The following is a 20015-nucleotide window of genomic DNA, read 5'->3' on the forward strand; positions in this document are numbered from 1 at the left end:
ATTTGCAGGCTGCCCCGGTTTGTATTCTAGGAGAAAGTGTCCTTTCCCTTCCAGTATCCAGTCACACCTCAGATTAACCTCCCCCACCCAGCAACTCAGCCCGATTCCTCCTCTGCCTGAGTCTGCTGTGGCAGGGTCCACCAGGCAGAGCTCTGCAGGCGCTGGTGGTCCTAGGATGGTCATACAGGACCCAAGTCCTGGCACAAAATGGGCATTGGATGCTCCAGAGGGAATTGCATATGGCCTCTGAGTCCAGCCAGGCTCCCACCTTCCTGACATGAGGATAGTATGTGCAGGACACATCTATCCAGCCCAGCACTGGGCCCAGGACAGTGATAGCTGCCTCCTCTCCAGCTGTGGTGTCCCCTGCCACTCATGGGGATTGAGGGGCACAGGCCCTGGCCACACCATTTCCCTACATCCAGGACTCAGCAAGGTGCCTGGCACATGTCCGTTGGCAGGGCTGGGCTGGAGGGAGTCAGGCATTGCCCATTTCCAGAGGTTCAGTGCAGGGTGGGGGTGAGCTGGGGACCCAGCAGGGCAAGACTCATGCTTAGTCCCCTCCCGGGACCCATGAGAGCAGCTGGATGGGACCGTTGTTGCATGCAAGTGGGGCACACATTGCCATGGTGCCACTGTCTCATTTCCTCCCCCCACAACATGCAAACCTCTCCCCACCACAGCAGGAAGGAGGAGCGAGCTTTCCCTGACTCTTAAACGAATGGAGAATCCACCTTAGTTGTTGGCACTAGAGGGACTAAGAAACACAGTCTGGGAATCTGGATTCCACACCTCAGAGGGCACTGGAATGTGCTTGCATACATGTGCACATCCCTCCCCCCCCTACACACACATGCACATACAGCCTGGTGTGTGCAAACATACACATCCACCATTGCACACACACGCATTGGTGAATGCATGCACTTGGCTCAGCAGCTCCTAAGGTGCGGCCTCCTTGGGCAGCACCCAGTGATACAGCCCTGGGACAAGGTGAAGGGGTGGGAGGATTGGGCAGCTGGTTCCTCCCAGTTGATGGTGCCAGGGTACAGGAGGTTCAACCTGGCAGATAAGCCCGAGGGGCAGAGTCCAGGCATCACCTGCAAGGAGCTGGGGGGGTGGGGAGGGGAGGGATTCTGGGCCCAGCAAATAAGTCCTGCCCCAGAGGCTGTATTGGGGGACCCCGAGTAGGGTGGCCATCATAGAAGACAGTCCAGTTGTCCTCTGTTCTCTACTGATACGAAACCAGACACCTTTATGTCCTCTATTTTTCTCTTGAAGAGAAAAATAGAGGACATAAAGGCACTAGTTTTTGTATCAATAGAAGACAGAGTAGCAGAAAACCGGAATGTCCTCTATGATGGCCACCCTAACCCCAAGCCCCTTTGGCCTGGTAGCTTCCTGCCAGGCCTAGGGTGGGGCCATAGGGAAGGAAGCAGCCTCTGGGCCAGGGCAGAGGGCAGGATTGAAATGCTGGCAAAGGACAGCTTGGGAGGACAGGACCTTTCCAGCCAGGGAGAGAAGCCGGGGCCAGATTAACCTTTTAGTGGGCCCTATGCAAGCAAACTCATGGGCCGCCAGCTGAAGATTATATTACTTTTTTCACTCAATAATTTTAATATGTCAAATAAGCACAACTGGGCCCCTTCTTCACTTAGGGCGCTAGGCATGTGCCTAGTTTACCTATGCATTAATCTGGCCCTGAGACACGCAGAGGAGGGAAGGGATCCCGGTAGCAGGGGAATCGGGAGGCCCTCAGTTATATCCCTGAGACCAGCACTGAGTCCCCTGTCCCACCCCCCCACCATCCTGAGCTGGCTCACAGTGCTCTCTCCCCCCACAGACATGGCCTCCAGCTGCCAGATGAGCAGCATCAACAGCCTGGAGCTGCTGGACCTGCTGTTTGACCGGCAGGATGGGATCCTTCGCAATGTGGAGTTTGGGGGCCCCGTGGCTGCGTGGCCAGGGCCAAAGGACAGCGTAAGTCCATTTGTTCCCCGCTTGAGTCAGGGTGGGGGCTAGTGCAGGAAGGGGACAGGCACCGGGGGTGTCAATGAAGCTTTGATCCTCTCCCCAGCCCTGCTTCCCAGTGATCCCTTTGCTTGGAGTCCCTCCAGTCACAGACCAGCCAGAGGAATGCAGGGCACTGGTGCCAGCAGCCCTGCTCCAGCCCCTGGGTGCCCCAGGAGTCCCAGCTTAGATCCGAGTGCTCCGAGACCCTCCGAATGCTTGTGCTGGGACCACTGGATCCCTTGCTGACTCGCCATCTCCCAGCCTGGCTGGTCCCTGCATGCCGTGGCAGGAGTCAGCTCCTAGTCTCAGCAAGGCCCGTTGTCTCTTGTCATCCCCAGCAGCTGCCGGGCAGCCAGGAGAACGAGGATTTCCTCAGCTCCCTCCTGGGCTCTGGGGACTGTGTCTCTGACTCCTCCACTTGGTCTCCTGCGGCCAGCGACAGCGGCATCTCTGAGGACCCCACCTCCGACCAGCTCGACAGCCCCCCCAGCCACGTGCCCGGCAGCAGCCCAGGCGGCTACTCGGATGGGGGCCACAGCGAGCCCATGTACAGCTACCAGGACTCCTGCCAGGTCCTGCCTGTGCTGAAAGTGCCTGTGGCTGACCTGCGGGACATGGAGGTCTCCATAGACCTGGGTGGGTTCTCCCCAAGAGTCAGGGTGCAGGGGGAGCTGGAGGGAGGTGGAGCTGGGGGGATGGAGCTTGGCTGGGGAGGTGGGAGCTGTGAGATCTGGGGTCCCCTGTGTCACATGGACTGAGCTGCAGGGACCATGGCATGTGCTGGCAAAGCCTCGTGTCCCCAGCAGGTGGCACCAGCTCCCTGGCTGGCACGGTCCCTCCAAGATCCGGGCATGCCAACTGCTTCACCTGGCTCCCTGCATGGTGGTGCCCAGCAAGCCTGGAGCATTGACCAGCACAGCTGGTCATGTTTTCTGCTCACTGTGCACACAGACAGGTGATGGGACTAGGTGCCAGGCAGGGCCCAGACCCAGTGGCAGGGGAGCCGGGGAGCCCAGGCGAGCTGGGAGGCAGGACAAATGCCATGGCTAAGCCCCTGGCTGAGGAGCCTGCCAGCCGATCGTTCCCATGCGGGGCACAGGCTACACTGACAGTGTCTTCATCGCAGACATGTGGAACCCCGGGTTCTTCCCCGAGGACAGCCGGAACCTGCCTGTTCCCACCCAGCTCCCGTCATCCTGTACCCTCACCGTGAAGGACCTGCTGCTGTCCGGCAGCTCGGAGACGGTAGGTGGCTGGCACATCTCCTCCACACCCCTGCCCACCCATCCATCACTCCATCCACCCTCCCTGATACCTCTGCAGCCATCCCTCCATTCCTCCCCCTGTGCCTCTGGGTTTATCTCTCCATCCCCGGTGTCTCTGCATCTACTTGTGCTGCAGCTGTGGGTTGCAGAGGGCAGACTTCCATTGTCCTGCGCCTTGCACAATCATTCACCCTCCTCCCAGGGAGGAGCGCAGGGGCATGGGGTGAACGGTGCAGCGCTTTGGGGGCATAACGCATTTGTGGCCTTGCAGCAGCAACAACAACAGATGAACCCGGTGCTGCTGAGACAGGGCCCTGGGCACTGCCAGGAGCTGGTCCTGACCGAGGATGAGAAGAAGCTGCTGGCCAAGGAGGGCATGACACTGCCCACCCAGCTGCCCCTCACCAAGGTACAGAGAAGCCCAGTCAGACTGGGAGGTCCCTGCTGAGCTCAGCACTGTGGACTGGGCTGAACTGGGCCCATGAAAGGGACTGGGAGGCAGAGGAGACTATGATGGGGGAGACAGTGTCTGAACAGCCCCTGAGTGGCCAATAGGCAGACCTGGGTGCAGGATGGGCCCAGGCCATTCACATCATCTCCCAAAGCAACTTGCCTTGGGTGCGGGGAGCTCTCTTGGTGACATCTGGGTTTAGAGGGCATGTCCTTTGGGCAAGGGTCTGTACTCCTGGGTCCTCTCACTGTCTTGATGTGACCTGCAGTGAGTCACAGCCCCTCTCCGTGCATCAGTGTCCTCTTCACACAGTGATGCTCTCTTTGGTGGGGGAGGGAGCTAGGAGACCACATGGCAGAGCCTCCCCTGGGAGAGCCATTGAGTGGCCCAGTATGTACCACTCTCTAAGGGGAGGAGGTGTGGGGGGACACAGCCAGGGAGCCCCACAGCCATTGCTAATGCCTTGGATTACCCTTGGCTCCTGCAGTATGAGGAGCGGGTGCTGAAGAAGATCCGCAGGAAGATCCGGAACAAGCAGTCAGCTCAGGAGAGCCGGAAGAAGAAGAAGGAGTACATTGATGGGCTGGAGACCCGGTGAGGAGTCCCCGTACCCTCCCAGGCCTACAGCTCGGCTTCTGTGCCAGTGACAAGAGTTTTCCAGCTGTGCCAGGCTGTGTCATTCTGGGCCCAGCGCCACGTGCCTCATGCAGCCAGTTGCCCCAAGGCAGAGCCAGTGTCAATGCAGAATAGGTCCCTGGGCATGTCCATGGGCTCCACGCGGTGCCACAGCGTCAGGCTACTCACAGACCAGGAGCAGCACAGCCACAGAACGTGGTCCTTTCCCCCCAGGGCTGAAATCCATGGCTGCTCAGCTGGTACCACCCCATCAGCCAGCTACAGGGGCCTGCCCTGCCCCTGCCCCTGCCTGCCCCTGCACTCTGCAGCCCCCAGCCCAGCCCTGCTCCTTCATTGCCTCCACCCCCGTGACTCACTCCTCTGCTCGGTTCCTCCCCAGGATGTCGGCCTGCACAGCCCAGAACCAGGAGCTGCAGAGGAAGGTGCTGCACCTGGAGAAGCAGAACTCGTAAGTCCTGGCTCCTGCCCTGCTGGGGAAGCCGGGCCCAGCTGTTGGGTGGGAGGGTAAAAGGGGCTGTGGCTGCCCCCATCTAAACTTGAACACCCAGGATGAGGCAACACAGACAGATTTACCCAGGGACAGGGAGTCTTGAGGCAAAGGTTATACTCTGCACCCCAGCCAGGGCAGATTTCCCCTGGTTCAAGGAGCTGCATCATGTGGTTGTGGGGTTTTCCTGAGCTCTCCTTCTCCTGTGTCCATGGTTCCCGAGACCTCAGTGAACCTGGGTGGTGCATCCCAAAACCCACTGCCAAGTTCTGACCCATGCCCACCCTGCCCTGAAGCCTGGGTGTGAGGGTGGCATTTTCATTGAGGGCTTTGATCTCCATTTGCCCATGCCCAGAGCAATGGGGCTGAGCCTGCTCCCCAGCCCAGAGCCCCACAGATCCTCCCCCAGCAATGAGGCAGTGAGACTCCCACAGCAACCCCATAACCAGGGTCTCTTCCACTCACAGATCCCTGCTGGAGCAGCTGAGAAAGCTGCAGGCCCTCGTGGTGCAGTCAAGCAACAAGGCTGCCCAGACAGGCACCTGCATCGTGGTGAGTGACAGGAGCTCCCTTCTCTGCTAACACCCTGGCAGGGCTGGGGGACCCCAGCTGACACCCTGAGGTCCCTCTAGCTCCCTTCCCTGCTCCAGGATCCCCATCTCCAAGTCCCCATGAGATGCCCTCAGTGGCTCCTGCTGGTGACCTCCTCCCTGCCAGCCCCTTGTCTTTTTGGGTGCCTACAAACTTGAACCAGGGGAGATGAGGCCATTGGTCCATGCTGCTCAACCCAGCAATAAGCTTGTGGGGCCTCAGCTTTGGGCTGCTGTGAGCCTGGCTTCAGAACCAGAAATCTGTGGCCAGGAGGTCCTCGCCAGCATGGCACACCCCTACAGGGGTCTTGCCAGTGGTCATCTCACTGAATCAAGTTCCCTCCCCACTGCCCCTTAGCACGAAGAACCCAGCTCTCGGGGGCTCCACTGACCTCTGCCTCCCTCATCTTGCAGGTCCTGCTGCTCTCCTTTGCCCTGATCGTGTTCCCCTCCATCAGCCCTTTTGCCCACAACAAGGCAGAGACTAGCAGTGACTTTGGGCCAGTGAGAGGTGAGTGTCGGCCATGTGCAGAGCACAAAAGCGGACCGTGCACCTTGCCCCTGACTCCAGAGATCCCAGGTGGGAAGACCTCCTTGCTGTGCATGCAGCTGGGAGACAGGAGAATCAGCTCAGTGCCTCCGTGCCTCAGTTTCCCTGTCTGTCAGATGAGGTTGATAGTAATGTTGTGAGTGTTTCTGAAGAGGAGTGGGGCTGATGTTACCCTCTGCCCCTTTCCACGGGATGCCATGCTGGGGAGAGGCCGTTTGTTCCATAGAGTGAAAGACCACAGTCCTGGCTGAGCTAATTAACAATCTCTTGGTCAGTTTTTGGCTGGTATTAACCCCAGAGTGCTCTCTTAATCCCATCCCAACCCACCTCTCTCAAGTCCTCCTGTAGCTTGAATGGGGACAGGATTTCTTTTCACTTCCTGTCCTAAAGTTTTCCCATCCTACAATTAAGCAACTGCTGAATGCCTCCCCAAGTACTGGGCCAGCTATAGCTGCATGCGCTGTTAGACAGCTTTCTCTGTTCTTCCCCAGAAGTGGCTGCATTGTGGTGCTGAGTGAGGCAGTCCCTGTGCTCCGTCAGGGGCTGGGTAATTCTCCCAATTACATAGGGAAGGGCAGGGAGGGATCAGTGACGGGCAGGTGTCATGGAGGAGCTCTGCTGATGGATCTGGTGTCCCCCCTGCCCCATGGCAGTGTTCTCCAGGTCTCTCCACAATGACGACTCCTCCCGCGTGGTCTATGCCCTGGGGAAGGATGGTGAGGAGAGACCCAAGGAGCCGGAGAAGCCCCTGTGGACAGAGTACGCCGAGGAGAGACAGCCCAAGCGCCAGGGCGCCCTCCGCAAATTCCTTAGCAGCCACCTGCTCCCTGAGCCGGCAGCAGAGACCACGGTGAGCAACGGGACAGAGGCCCTGCCGCAGGACGGACACTCAGACTTGGAGGGGCTGAGCCATGATGACCCTGCTGTTGGGCACGGCCTGGCCTCACTGGCCTGGACAGATCCCGGGCAGCCCAGCCAGGTGGTGCTGGAGCCAGCAGAGGAGCTGTGAGCACCAGCCCCTGTCTCCCCCTCACGTCAGCAAGGACTGAAGGAGGGCATGAGTGGAAGGGCTGGGGCCTCATCCTGGGCCTGCTAGGGTTGGGGCTGGGACTGGGTGGGGGGGCCGGGTGTGGGTATGTAGAGAGCGTGGAGAAACAGAGATACAGAAGAGGGGTTAGATGCATCTGTCTTCTGAGTGGTATTAGCTGGCTCTCCAGCTGTAGACACCAAGTAGCGGGTACCTGGGGAGCTTGCCCAGCCCAGCCTTGGGCAGTCACCATTTGACCCAAAACCACAGGGAAAGGAGATGCATAGGGTGGATGGCACCCACGTACCCACGCACCAGCGCAGGCCAGGCAGGGTCACTGCTTACCAGTGTGGGAAAGCCATCACACCCTGCTGGGCATCCTGGCCAGGCGATTTCCTCCCTGCTTGGTTCATCTGCACCCCCGTCCCTGGGTTCCCTCCTGGCAGCTGCCATTTGTGGACCCTTCTCTCAGTCCCAGCCCCTTGGAATCTGCATGCACAGCCCAAAGTTGCAGCAAGGACCTGGGGAGTGGGCTGGAGGCTGGACCCCAGTGTGCCTTGGATGTGCTTTCACTTCCCTGTCCACTCTCTGGTCCGTCTGTGGCCCAGAAGGGATGCCATGTGGTTTGGGGTTGACTCAGAGGCAGCGGGGACCAGATGCAACATGGGATATGCAGGTTCCAAGTGGGAGCTGGGGATGGGGCTGGGAACGCATAGGGGTGTCTTCCCTCAAGGGAGAGCAAGGGAAGGGCAAGAGGGAGGGGGATCTATGACATGGATCAGGGGCTGGAAGGCCTGGGGCAGGGGGGAACTCCCCTGGCCTTCCCCCTCCTAGGCCAGTTATCTGGGGCTTGCTGAGGAAATGGAGAGAGAGAGCTGGAGGAGTCTGTCCGGCTCAGAGCAGGGCTGGGGGTGGCATCCGAGGGCCCCGCTCACTCATGAATCCAGCTGAGCAGCATGGACTGCACTCAACAGCTGAGATGCACCCGGGGCAGGAGCTGTTTGCTCTGAGCAGAGCCGGTGCAAGGAGTTGAGTGGTTGTAGAGCTTGCGGGGGCGTACGTTTGACAGGCAGCCTGTGTGCATATGATGCTCTGTGTGTGAGGCTGTGCGTGCTTGGGAATGAGAGAAAGGGGCTGGGTGTGAGTGAGAATGGGAGCACGGGGGTAAAAGTGTCTGTGTGTGTGTGTACACCTCGATGCTCCTCAGGGCTCCCATCCCACACACCACCTCACAACCAGGGACGGTCCCTCACTTCCCCACATGGAAAACCCGCCTGGACTAGCTGGGGATGACCTGCCTGCTTTTGAGCACTCCCCTGTGGCCCCACAACAGCCTTGGGATATCTGGGATGTTCTGTGGTTCTCTTGGTTTAGTTTATGCTTGGGGTTATTTTTTGTGTTTTCTCTTTTTTAAGCCTGCATGTGCGGCCTCTAATACAGTATTTTGGAAAATTGTGATACGGGCTTTGGCTTGGGGGCAGGGGAGGGGGCCGGGTGGGGGAGCGGAACGGCACGGCAGTCTCGGTGGATGCGAGTGGGGACATGAAGTGGAGGTCCCTCCCTAGCTTGCTCTGCCCTCGCTGGCCCTGGTGCTGACAGCAACCAGGCCATGGCAGCATGCCCTTCCGTGTACAGAGTGAATGGCTACCCAGGCCCTGGCTACTGCTGTAATGCTTTGACTGGCTGCACAACAGGTGCAATTAACCCTTCCACCCCAGGGTGGTGACACCCTAGTGCCTGCGTGCAACTCCTGCCTTGTCTTCACATCTGCACTCAGGGCCTGAAGAGTTAACTCAGTTTGCAACACCCCCTGGGATCCAGCTGGAGACAACTGCAGCCAGGGGAAATGTTGGGGTGCCCTTCTGCATGGCAAGATCACAGCTGCACTCCCAGAGCCCCCAGGCTGCGTTGGAGCTATAGGTTCACTTACAGCAGCTAACGCCTCTCGGGAACAGTCTGGTCCTTGACAGCTGAGGGGTGATTGCTGCATGCCCAAGCTTCCCAGCCAGGGGCATCTCCATCCCATGACACAGCAGGGACACACTAAATGCCCCCAGTGTGATGCCAGAGCCACCCCCAGCTCCACCAGTCCCCCAGCAAGGCCAGCCCCATGACTCACAGAGAGCAGATGACATCCCTGTATGAGATCTCGGGGTGGGAGAGACTCAGCTCCAGCTGTTTTTGCTGAACTCTGGGCACCAACTTGCACGTAGCCCCTTGATCTCCTTCAGTCAGGCCAGGGTGCGCTGGGCTCCACTCCAGGGCTCTGGCCCAGGCATCTGCAGATGATGCCCTGGGCTAGTGTCTGTGTCTCAGCTCCTCTCAGCCATGTTGCTCTGATTCACTTCCCCATCCACTTGCCAGCCCCCCATGTTGAGAGTCCATCTCTTGCATTGCTGACAGCTCCACCCTGCTTCCCCCTTGCACCCATGTCTGGCCAGGTGCCCACCCTGGCATTAGGCCCTCCCACCCTGCGCCAGGCCCACCCTCACCACCTGGCACAGGGACTGACACTTGTCACTGGTTTCAATTCCTTGTGAGGGGAAAAGAAAAGTAGTGGGGTAACCCTCCAGGCGGCTCCTGCCACTCGCTGGGCCTCCTGCTGCAGGCAGCATGTGAAGATGTTCTGCTTCACGTTATTCAGCCCTCGAAGTGTGCCCTGGCCCCTGGCCCTACATGACTCAGCCCAAGACCATGGAGCGGATGGGGCACAGAGAAAGGGGACAGGTGACTCTGTGTGTGGATGGGGATGAGGATGTGGTTCATGAGTCCCAGTTGCTGCTTCTCTAGCCAGAAGGTGCAATCCCAGGCATCCCAGCCATGCTCCCGGCTCAGGTCACAGTCATCTTGTCAAGCAAATTCTCCACCCTCTAGAGATCCTGGCGTTGTGCTCCTCCCCAGAGGCAGCTGCATTTCAGCAGTAGGGAAGAGAGGGTGAGGGGAACCCCCTACCACTCAGGCCTGTGTCAGTCCACATAGCTGCCCCAGGAGGTGCTTTTTTCCCTTTCCAGCTGGCTGGAAATGGGACCACAGCTCTCACAGGGCCAGTGCTCTGCTCCTATGCACCCATCCTCCAGCAGGTGAGGCTGTTTAGGCAACACAGGCGGTAACCATGCCTGGCAGGGCTGTGGGAGGATGCTGGCTGGCTGGTGGTAGCACTTTCCCTTTGGTGCCTGATGGAGTCTGCCAGAGACACCAGAGAGCATCAAGACAGATGAGTGCGAGGCTTGTTCTCCCCTGTTAAGGGAGAGACGTGACCAGGCGGGATAGGGATGGGGAGCCAGGAGATAATGAGGACTTATCAGCCCTGTCTTCATACAGGAGCAGCTGCCGAGATCAGAGGAAGGTGTGGGGCACCAGGGAGGAGTGACTCCCTGAGCCACGTGTGGAGGAAGATGGGTTTCGTAGGCACTCCAGTCTTATCCGGGCCAGCGTGGGGCCCTCTGATCCGCCCCAATGGCTAGGGGCAAATCCCGCCCACAGAAATGCCAGTTCCCACTAGCCACGCTCTGTGGGGAAAATAAAAGCTGATTAAAGTGCATCAGCAAGCAACCCTGTAATTAGTGCCCAGGATGAGCTGTGCGAGGGCTCAGCTTTGTTTCGGAGTGGCTGCCAGTTGCTTCTGGGGGCTGACAAGGAGATGAGCACCAATTTGCAAGTCATCATTGCTTTTTGCAGTGAAGTGCAGGCAGCTTATTCATGTTCCGGGCAGAGGGCACAAGGCGCTGGAGTGTGCCGGAGCATGGCCTGGAGGGGCCAAGCGCATGGGGCGGGAGAGGGCTGTGACCTTTGCAAGGGAGAGCTCCAGCACAGGCACCAGCCAGGATGTGCTGCAGACCAAGATGCCAGCACATATGAACTCCTTGTTGCTGTAAAGCACCGGGGGGCAGGGATGGGAGACAGCATCACCCATCCATCCATCCTCCCGGTGCTGCTGGGCACCAGAGGTGCTCAGTGGAGTGGGACTATGGGGGTCTCAAAGGGGATTTTGGCTGTGCTGGGGCTTGCCAGGCCAGTGGCAAGAGTTGAGCTCATTCATGAAGCCTCTATGCAGGCTCCCTTGCAACCATGCAGAGCACCCATGCCTGCCCCAAGGCATCTTAGTGTGCCTCCCTGATCCAGCCCACCCCTGGGCTTGCAGATGGAATGGAAAATTTCACCCTTTTACATCTCACCCAAGCTCTCTCCTCCCAGCAAAGAATTTTTCAAAGTCCTTCTGCAAACAAGACCTGCTCAGCAGGCCTTTTGATTGCAATTGCATGCAAATGAGTCCACCTGGAAATTTGCTTGGCACCAGAGAGGGATTAGAGCCACCTGCCGCCATCTCTGCTCCCTGACCGGCCTGCCAATGTAAACCACTGGAGCACTGGGGCCACAAAATGCCAGTGGGCTGGGGTCAGCTTGGTGCTTTCCTCATGAGACGGGCTTCTTCATTTCAGGGCAGTGGAGAGCCTGGCTCAGGGAGCAGACACCGGTGGCTCCAGCTCGGCCCTTGCAGAGAGCTGGTTCTCACCGCGTCCCTGCCATCCTCTGCACATCTTTCTCTGAGGGCTCCAGGGGGGCTAAGCTGGTCCCAGCTCTCACTGGACCCCTCACGGGGCAGATTTCACCCCATGGCACTTACATGACATGGTTTGACTTGTGTCCCTTGATTGGAGGGATCCACGTGTTTAATCACCAGCATCTCCTACAGGAGAATCTAACCAGCGTGGGGGTGGCTTGTGTTGCACGTACAAGCATCTCGGCTTCAAACCCAGCCATGGCTGGGGGGACGTCTGTCATGACACAAAGAGCGAGCAGAGAGAGGCAGGCAGTGGGAGAGGGAGCAATGTGCCCAAGGGCAGTGGGGTGGGCAGTGGCGGAGGTGGGAGAGGGCCCACTGCCACCAACCTTGCTCAGGTGCAGACGTGTGCTGAATTCCCATCAGTTCTCTCTGCTGGCTGCTCAGCTCGCGTCGGTAAAGTCTCCCGGTGCCCGCTCTGTCCATGCAAACAGACTCTCTGGCGGATGTCACCTCTGCTTAGAGCCACGACACAGCTGGAAGGGGGGCAGGAGGGAGCTTATTGATGCACCAAATTAAATGGTGACGGCGGCTTGTCTGAACACAACAGGCAGCAGCAGGCAGCCAGCCATGCACCTGCCGCCCAACCCCGTCCTCCCCTTGCCCTGGGCCTGAGCCCAACAAGGTGCTGTGCATCAGCTGTGCCTCTGACCTCTGGATCTGGCCCTTGACCTCAGGATCCGGCCTTGCATGTTCCAAACCTGGGATTGTGTTGGGAAAGCGTCTCTCTGGGAGCGGTGGAGCTGACAGCGTGTAGCAAGCAGCGGGACACTTGAGAGCGGAGGGCAGCAGGTGATGCTAGCCCAAGAGGAGAGTGAACGTGGGTTTGTGATATGCCAGGTGGAAGATTTAAAGTGTCCAGAGAGTGGTGGGTGCTGGCCCAGAGGATCTTGCTGCTGGCAACGGAGTTGGCTTAAAGGATCAGGTTGGGTTGAAACCCCTGCCCCTGGTGAGTTTGCTCCATTTAATTCTGACTCTTAACACCACGTCCATTCAGACAGCTGGACTTTCAGAAAGGCTGGATGTTGGGACACCCAGTGCCAGGCTGCTAGAGTTCAGCCTCTCTTGGCCAAATGCTCATGGTCTTGGCGGGTCTGGGGAAGATGCAGGCTGATTTCTAGGGAGGAAGCTCCGTGGGCCTGAGCCTCTTCCGGCTGCCGTAAGAACCAGGGGCGTACAGCACCGAGCGCAGTGAGGTCCTGGTAGAGGACAAGGGCTCCTAGGCCCTACCATCAGACAGATGACAACAGAGACTACACTGTCTGAGGGGCCCTTACCGAGAACCTGCCCCTCTTGCTTCCTCTGTCCTCATCCCACCCAGAATCCACCCAGATGTCCTACATGACCCGGAGCAAGGCCACAATCACCTTGTCAAGCAAATTCTCCACCCTCCTCCAGAGCACCGGAGAAATGCAAGTCCCAACTTCCACTGCAGTCCAGGGGACTTAGGCACCTGCACAGCACTCTGGCACCTACAAACCTACATACCTGGACCTTAGTCACTCATATCTAGGATCTTACAATAGGGGTCATAGCACTTCCCTACCTCCCTGGGGAGCTCTGAAGTTACATGCATTCAAGGCCCCCCAAAAGGTCACCATGAATGGAGGCAAAGGATCAGAAGGGAAGCAGAGGCCCCTGACAGGAGAGCTCCCCTGGGCTGGTCCTGCGTAGGGAGAGGGCTGCCGTTCTGTTCGGTGCTCAGCGCAACGTGATGCTGCTCTCAGCTGCAGGGTCTGGAAGCTGCAGGGACACAACTTCAGCGCAGGTCCTGCTCTGAACCAGCACCAGGCTACAGCTGCCTTCTCCCCTCCTGCTTCCCTGCAAAAGGAGGGAGGGAGCACATGGGAGAGGAAAGGAAGAAAGCATTCCCTGGGATCAGACAGCAGCAGAGCTGCTCCGGTGCTGTTGCCAGGCATGGCAGGGAGGGGGCTACATGCAGGCAGATGAAAACCCAGCGGTGCTGACAGATCGGATCAGTAACTTATTGGAAGCAGCTCATAGCCGAGCCTGGCACAGCCCAGGTGCAGAAGGGCCCTGGCACTCTCTGGCTGAGCCCCACCGGCCGGGGTCATGCTCAGCATGCCGCGGCTCCTGCAGGGAAGGTGAGCAGAAGCCCAGCACAAGCATGTCCATGCAGGACTGTTGCAGGATGGAGGAGAAACTCCACGCTGGCAGCAGCAGAAACATCTCCAATCACAGCCTGGGGGACCTGAGCTCCTTCCTGCCCCCTGACAGCACCAAGGCTGCTCGCATTGTCATAGCCGTGATCTACTCCATCATCTGTGCCCTGGGTGTGGTGGGCAATGCACTGGTGCTCTTCCTGCTGGGCTCAAGGCGCCGGGGGAAGATGTCCAGCATGATGTTCTTCGTGCTCAACTTGGCAGCCACTGACTTTCAGTTTGTCCTCACTTTGCCCTTCTGGGCTGTGGACATGGCCCTGGACTTCAGCTGGCCCTTTGGCAAGCTCATGTGCAAGCTGGTGTCCTCGGTGTCCACCATGAACATGTACGCCAGCGTCTTCTTCCTCACCGCCATGAGCGTGGCCCGCTACTGCTCTGTGGTGTCCTCCCTGAAGGCCAAGCAAGGCTCTGCCTCCCGATGCCATGCCAAGCTGGCCAGCGCTGTCATCTGGGTCTCTACAGCCATTGCTACCCTGCCACATGCCGTCTTCTCCACCACCCATGCGGTCTCCGGGGACGAGCTCTGCCTAGTCAAGTTCCCGGAGCTGGAGGACATTGACCCCCAGTTCTTGCTGGGCTTGTACCAGACCCAGAAGGTCCTGCTGGGCTTTGTCATCCCTTTGGCCATCATCTTGGCCTCGTACATCCTCCTCCTCCGCTTTTTGAGCCGGATGAAGATGAGCCGCAGCCACCCCCGCAGGAGGTCCCGGGTCACCAAGTTGGTCACTGTCGTGGTGCTCACCTTCTTCCTCTGCTGGCTCCCCAACCAGGCGCTGACGGCCTGGGGCATCTTCATCAAGTTCAACCTGATGCCCTTCACCGAGGCCTTCTATGCTGCCCAGGCCTACATCTTCCCCATCACCGTGTGCCTGGCTTACGCCAACAGCTGCCTCAATCCCGTCCTCTACTGCCTGGTGAGGAGGGAGTTCCAGGAGGCGCTCAAGGGACTCTTGCACAAGGTAACCCCCTCCTTCAGCCGGCACGCTGGCCAAGCCCCCCCGGCAGCCGAGCCCGGTGCCCCCAGCTCTGCCCCCGGAGAAGGAGCCGCCTCAGCCCCTGGGCTGCACCCGTGAGACTCTATGCAGCTCCTGACGGTTTATCTACCCCCGGTACATGCTGCCCACTTGCTTCTCCTCCATGCTTGCCAGCTTCTGGAAGGGATGCCAGGCTGGCCCTGAGCACGTGCCCAGCCCTGCACCTGGGCTTTGCCATGGGCATTCTCATTGGCACTCACTCAGGGTGGCATGCAAGTGGCTTTGCCGCCTCCTTAGCATACATGAGGCCAGAGCAAGCAGCGGAGCCAGCTTCCAGCCGTGCAGGCCTGGCCTTAGACAGCCCTGGGGAGCCCCAGACACCTGCTGGGTTCCTTTTCTGCCCTGCTGCCGGCCTTCAGCAAATCCCCTCCCCATCTTCGTGCTCCCATCTCGCTTCTGCCTGTCTCGTCTCTTTAGTGTGAGCTCTCCAGGGCAGGGCAGCATCTTGCTCTCTGTACGCGCAGCGCCCGGTCCGCTGGGGCATCGATCTCGTGGGGAACAGCTCCCGCAATAAACACCAGGACTGCCGGGCCAGGGACTGCCTTTTATTGCGAGCGTGTCCCACAGCGGGACCCAGGTCCCAGTAGCTCCACTTGCCAAAGGAAAGACAGCCTAGATCGAGGCGGGCAAGGGCGGCACGAATGGAGAACGTGGGGGTGGCTGGTGGAGGCTAGGCTGCGTGCAGACGGGATCACTAGGCAGCCAGGAGCAGTACCCCTGGTCCTCATGATAACAGAAAGCTCCAGCTGCTGGAGCCCTGGGATCACATCAGTCCCAGGTGGTTTGGGAAAGAAAAGAGGAGACAAAGCTCTGGTCAGATCCAGCAACAGGGGCCTGTGGATGGGGGGTGCTCAGGTGCTGGCTGCCCTGGGGCTGGCAGCGTACAGCCAGGTGTGTGCGGGTCCAGCCAGAGCACCTGGTGATCTCAGCCCACCTGGCATGCGCAGCCCTGGCTGAGCTGGCATCTCCCTCGGATCAGCATCTGGACTCAGCCTGGGCTCCCTCTGGCCTGGACCCGGAGCAGCTAACTCGAGCCAGCCTGGTCCCTGTTGCTGTTTTAACCTGCGTTAGCTAAGTCCAGCCAGCTGATGCCCCTTCCCTGCAGCACAGACAAGGCAGGTGCCTGGGTATGAGCTGGGGGCTTTGGCAAATGCTCCCAACCGGGCCCTGGGGCAACCCCTAGCGAGCACAGGGTGGGTCAAACACTGCAGCTGGAGCCCTGATGGTTTCCACCAGGTGGGGGCCTGGCCCAGGGCTTGCGATGGGGGTGGTGACAGGAAGGGGCTAGTGGGCAGAGCAGGGGCTGTGGAGCCAGAGGCCATGGCTCTGCCACCGGCAGCCTGGAGCAGGTCACTTGCCCCTTCTCTGCCTCAGTTTCTCTCCGTGAGTCCGAGCCCACCTCAAAGGGGCACGGCTGCTCATCCGCTCCCTTTCCTCTTCTGTCTGGTTACACATAAGGAGCAGGGCCTTATCCTGATGCCTTCTGGGCTGGGCTGAAGAAGCCAAGTCCCCAGAATTAGCATTAGCTCTGGTTTGCCGGGTGCAGATCAGGGAGACAACACCTCCAGATAAGGGTGAGACCCAAATGTCAGCTGGGTCTCAGCATGGATTAGCTGCTGTCTGCATCGCCCACGCCGCGCTGTGAACTTTCCCTATCACCCCATCGTGCTTTAGCCGAGGGAGACAAAGAGCTGTCCCTGGCCACGACCCAGCCTGCCAGGAAAATACCCGCCTGGCTGGAAGGCCCTGTCCAACTCCCCTTCCACAGCACGCTGCCACTGTGCCCCATCGCTAACTGGGTGGGGAAGACTTGGCACCCCCTCTTGCCAGCAAGGGTGACACCAGGGAAGCAGAGCAGGCTCTGCCAGGCTCCAGGGCTGGAGTGGGGAGAAGGGTGAGGCAGGGTCATCCACCACATGTGGCTCTGCTCCCAGGGAGTAAGGGGTCACACGGTAGCAGATCAGGCCTGGAGCTCTCCTGGGTGCGGAGCCCAGCCCAAGCCCCTGCTGCCCCCTGCCATAAAGTGCCACAAGTCCCCACAAGCCCTGATCTCAACCAGGACATGGTCATTGTAACACAGAGCAGCTCACCCATGGTCAGGCCAGCTGAGGGTAGAAGCCAGGAGCCCCTGATGCCAGCCCCAGCTCACCTAGCAGCTCACACCAGCTCCTCTCTGCAGACACGGAGAGTGGGGCCATGGCATTGGCAGAGTTGGCTAGCTGGTGGCCCATCTTCCCAGCCCACAGACCCTGGCATCAGGATGACCCAGCTGCAGTGCCCAGGCTGCCATGCTCCATGCAAGGCAGGGGCCAATCCCCAATGGGGACTCGCTGCTCTGCCACTGACTCCTGTGTGCCCCTGGGCAAGTCACGCAGCTGCTCCGCAGGGAAATCGGGGCATCCACAGCAGGGAGCAGCTTGCCTGCCCAGCTAGCAGGTGGCAGGGGCAGGAGCAAGAGCGAAAGGCATGGGCAAAGGCCTGAGCCAATTGCCAGCCCCACTTCCTGCCCCAGCTCCCAGCACCTGCTCCAGCCTGGGTGCAGGCCAGGCCAGCCAAGCCCCTCATTTCTCTAGGATACCGCAGACACCAGGCCCAGCCGTTGGGGCTTGGGCTCTCCTGGGATTATCCCAGATCGGGACTCCCTTTGCAGCGGGTGCACTGATAAGCCAAGCCCTGCACCAGATCGGAGGCCTGTGTCTGCTGCCTTCAGCAGCAGGTGACACCAGCCCCTTGAGAACTGGCAAACTCGGCCCGCAGATTGTAGCCCCCGGGCTGGCAGCGGCTCTGGTCAGCTGTGCTTGCAGGATGGCGTCCCAGTGCGAGGGAAAGGAGGGGTGGTGAGTCTGCTGCAAAGTGACAGGCAGCCCCAGGGGTGACAGCGATCTCATTGGGGCTCTGGCAATCTGGGTTTGACAGATGCCGTCAGTGCCCCACATGGCTCCGCTTTGACACGGGGCTGCTGGAGGGGGGCGCGGAGACTGGCAAGAAATGCAACCGTAGAGGCCGCTGCTCCCAATGCGGCTGCTCCTCACGCACCCCCACGATGGGGTCCCAGACTTCCCCCTCGTCCCCCATGCTGGCAAAGCTGCTGAGACCAGCCTGGCTCTCCACTGCTGCAGTGTGCAGTGCAAGCCGGCTGCCTTCTGTCCCATTCCCAGCAGACGCGGGGAACATCAACAGCCTTCCCCTCGGCAGCAGCCCGGCACTTGTGGACTGCGATCCGATTCTTCCCCCTCGGTGAGGCAAACAGCACCCGTTCTCCAAGCCTCTGGTCTTGGGATGAGCAGAGACGGGCTCTCTGCTAAGCAGCACCTGGTACTACTCTTCCTCCCTCTGCCGGGGCTTGGTGCTGAGCTCCTGCCTCTGCACTGGGGCCATCAGGGCTCCTCATTCTCTCCGGAGCAAGCTGGGCTGTAAGGAGAGTAGCGGGCACCTGCTCTGACCATAGCATGGGCAGAGAACGGTTTCAACAGCCTCCTTGCTGGAGCCCCAGATCCTGCACCAGCCAGCCTAGCACCACGGACATGTGGCCCACTTGGTCCAGAGTATTCTCCCCTCAGCTGCCCCTCCTGGCAAGGTCCCTGGCAAGGTCCCCTCAGCTCTGCTTCCTCCAGTGCCTCAAGAGGGTCTGCAATGCAGGCAGGAACAGAAAGCCCATGTCCCCTCCGCTCAATGCCTGCCCTTCCTGCAGCCCACCCTGTTTCAGGCAGCCACAAGGAGGCAGAGGCCCATAGCAGGTGGATCTCTGCCGGTCTCTTATCAGCCAGCTGCACTGACCAGCTGCCTGCCCTGGCAGAGCCCAAGCTGCCTTTGAAAGGGCAATCTTTGCATCTGATTATCACAGGAAAGGCACCTGCCTCTCCCCCTGGCTCTGTGCTTCTGGTGCCCTGGTGCCCATGGGTTTAGAGAACCCCCGGAGGCCAGCAGGGAGCACACAAACATGGAGATACATGGGACTGGGGATCTCAGGAGGGATCCAGGGGCCAGGGAGGTGGCTGGGCTCGATGTGTGTTGCCCCACGGGCTCAAACTTCAGACACGAGAGCTCTCGCGTGCTGCAAAGGCAGATTCAGCTGCAGTCACGAGGCAGGGTCTTCATGGGGCCAGGCAATTGCTTTAAAAATTGGCTCAGTACAATGGAATGGGGGTTGGGAGAGCCCTGGCAGGCAGCAGCAACATGTGCCAACACGAGCCTACTACCCATGAAGCTGCAGCATCTCCCTGAATGAACAAATGTGCCAACAAAAGCCTTTGCTGTGGCCTGCACTACAGCCTGGAGTGGGGGGTGTCTAGCACGGCCACCAGATTGTAACACCCTGCAGGGACCCCGAAGGATGGAACAGGAGTTGGAGGAGCGACTGCACAGGGAGGGGGGTCTGTGGGGTAGAGGGAAGAAGGGACACGGCGGAGGGGAGCTGGGCTTCACCGGCGACTGCAGGGAACTGTCAGCGCCTTGCTCAGGGCTGCACGTTCAAAAGCAGCAATTCGCCAAGGAAGGCAAGAGACAGAGGCACTGCACCCCAGAGCCGAGGAGCTTTGGCCTCCCCCACACTGGGAATGGCAAGCCCTGATGACACCACGTGCAGATGCTCTTATCCCAAAGCGACCTGCTATTCCTGAACAGAGCAGTGCTTTGACATCCCAGCCTCCCTCCAGCTGAATGTGCTCCCACGCAGAGACAAGCCCTTCCACCCTTTCCCGTATTCTGCACACCCTTCCCAGGCATTTCCCTATGGATGTGACAAGAGATACAGCTCCTGGAGCCTCCCAGCTCCTGAGTCACACATGCTGTGTGCAGTGCGTGTGGATTTGGAAGTTATGTGAGCATCTGGGGGGGGGTGTTGAATGCTCCAGACCAGTACATCACACAGCTCCGGCATCTCTGGATAGTCACACTTCACATCAGATAACATAGGGTTGGGGAAAACCGCCCCAGTTCCAGCTGCTTGGACCCATCACTGGACTGGATCCCACTGCCCTGACCCCCTTGGTTTTCCTGGGAACTTGGTCTCCTGCTGCTCCTCCCACAGCAGGGAGTCCAGCTCCCCTCCTTCCTGACTCAGTCCGCCAGCTGACACTGGGCCTACCACAGCCCTTCGATGGACTGGGGGGGCCCCGGGAGTCAGCTGGGCAGGATGATACAGCAGTAGCTCACCCTGCTGCATAAACCCATGGGACAGTGGTTCCCCCTGGAGGCAGGAGAAGCAGCTGCCCACACG

General features: G+C 59.5%; 2 protein-coding genes and 1 long non-coding RNA gene across 5 annotated transcripts in view; all 3 read left to right on the top strand.

The window, feature by feature from the left end:
* Positions 1 to 8469, top strand: part of LOC109294862 — a 16824-nt gene extending 8355 nt beyond the window's left edge. The window contains exon 3 of the long non-coding RNA XR_002096637.1: positions 8191 to 8469. This is a non-coding gene — a long non-coding RNA (uncharacterized LOC109294862). The remainder of the gene's footprint in view (positions 1 to 8190) is intronic.
* CREB3L3 (cAMP responsive element binding protein 3 like 3) overlaps positions 1 to 8469 on the top strand; it is a 15310-nt gene extending 6841 nt beyond the window's left edge. The window contains exons 2-10 of one of the 3 annotated variants that reach the window (XM_019513391.1): positions 1844 to 1980; positions 2352 to 2649; positions 3140 to 3258; positions 3553 to 3687; positions 4217 to 4323; positions 4745 to 4813; positions 5320 to 5404; positions 5857 to 5953; positions 6646 to 8469. In XM_019513391.1, the coding sequence (XP_019368936.1) occupies positions 1846 to 1980; positions 2352 to 2649; positions 3140 to 3258; positions 3553 to 3687; positions 4217 to 4323; positions 4745 to 4813; positions 5320 to 5404; positions 5857 to 5953; positions 6646 to 7001 (1401 nt within the window). In that variant the 5' untranslated portion in view covers positions 1844 to 1845 and the 3' untranslated portion in view covers positions 7002 to 8469. Of the gene's footprint in view, positions 1 to 1843; positions 1981 to 2351; positions 2650 to 3139; positions 3259 to 3549; positions 3688 to 4216; positions 4324 to 4744; positions 4814 to 5319; positions 5405 to 5856; positions 5954 to 6645 lie in introns of all 3 variants that reach the window. The other 2 variants (XM_019513390.1, XM_019513389.1) reach the window with 2 other exon arrangements.
* Positions 8470 to 13463: 4994 nt separating this feature from the next.
* Positions 13464 to 15314, top strand: LOC109295047 (relaxin-3 receptor 1-like). The gene has a single exon (XM_019513707.1). It carries the CDS (start codon positions 13517 to 13519, stop codon positions 14834 to 14836), a length of 1320 nt encoding a protein of 439 aa, XP_019369252.1. The 5' UTR covers positions 13464 to 13516; the 3' UTR covers positions 14837 to 15314.
* Positions 15315 to 20015: the final 4701 nt, after the last annotated feature.

This window comes from Gavialis gangeticus, unplaced genomic scaffold (genome assembly GCF_001723915.1).
Source record: "Gavialis gangeticus isolate Ggan-Ray unplaced genomic scaffold, GavGan_comp1, whole genome shotgun sequence".
In the NCBI taxonomy this organism is placed as follows: Eukaryota; Metazoa; Chordata; order Crocodylia; family Gavialidae; genus Gavialis; species Gavialis gangeticus.

Excerpts from the sequence above, each read along its gene's own strand:
- LOC109295047 (XM_019513707.1), top strand. The coding sequence starts at position 13,517 with ATGCAGGCAGATGAAAACCCAGCGGTGCTGACAGATCGGATCAGTAAC.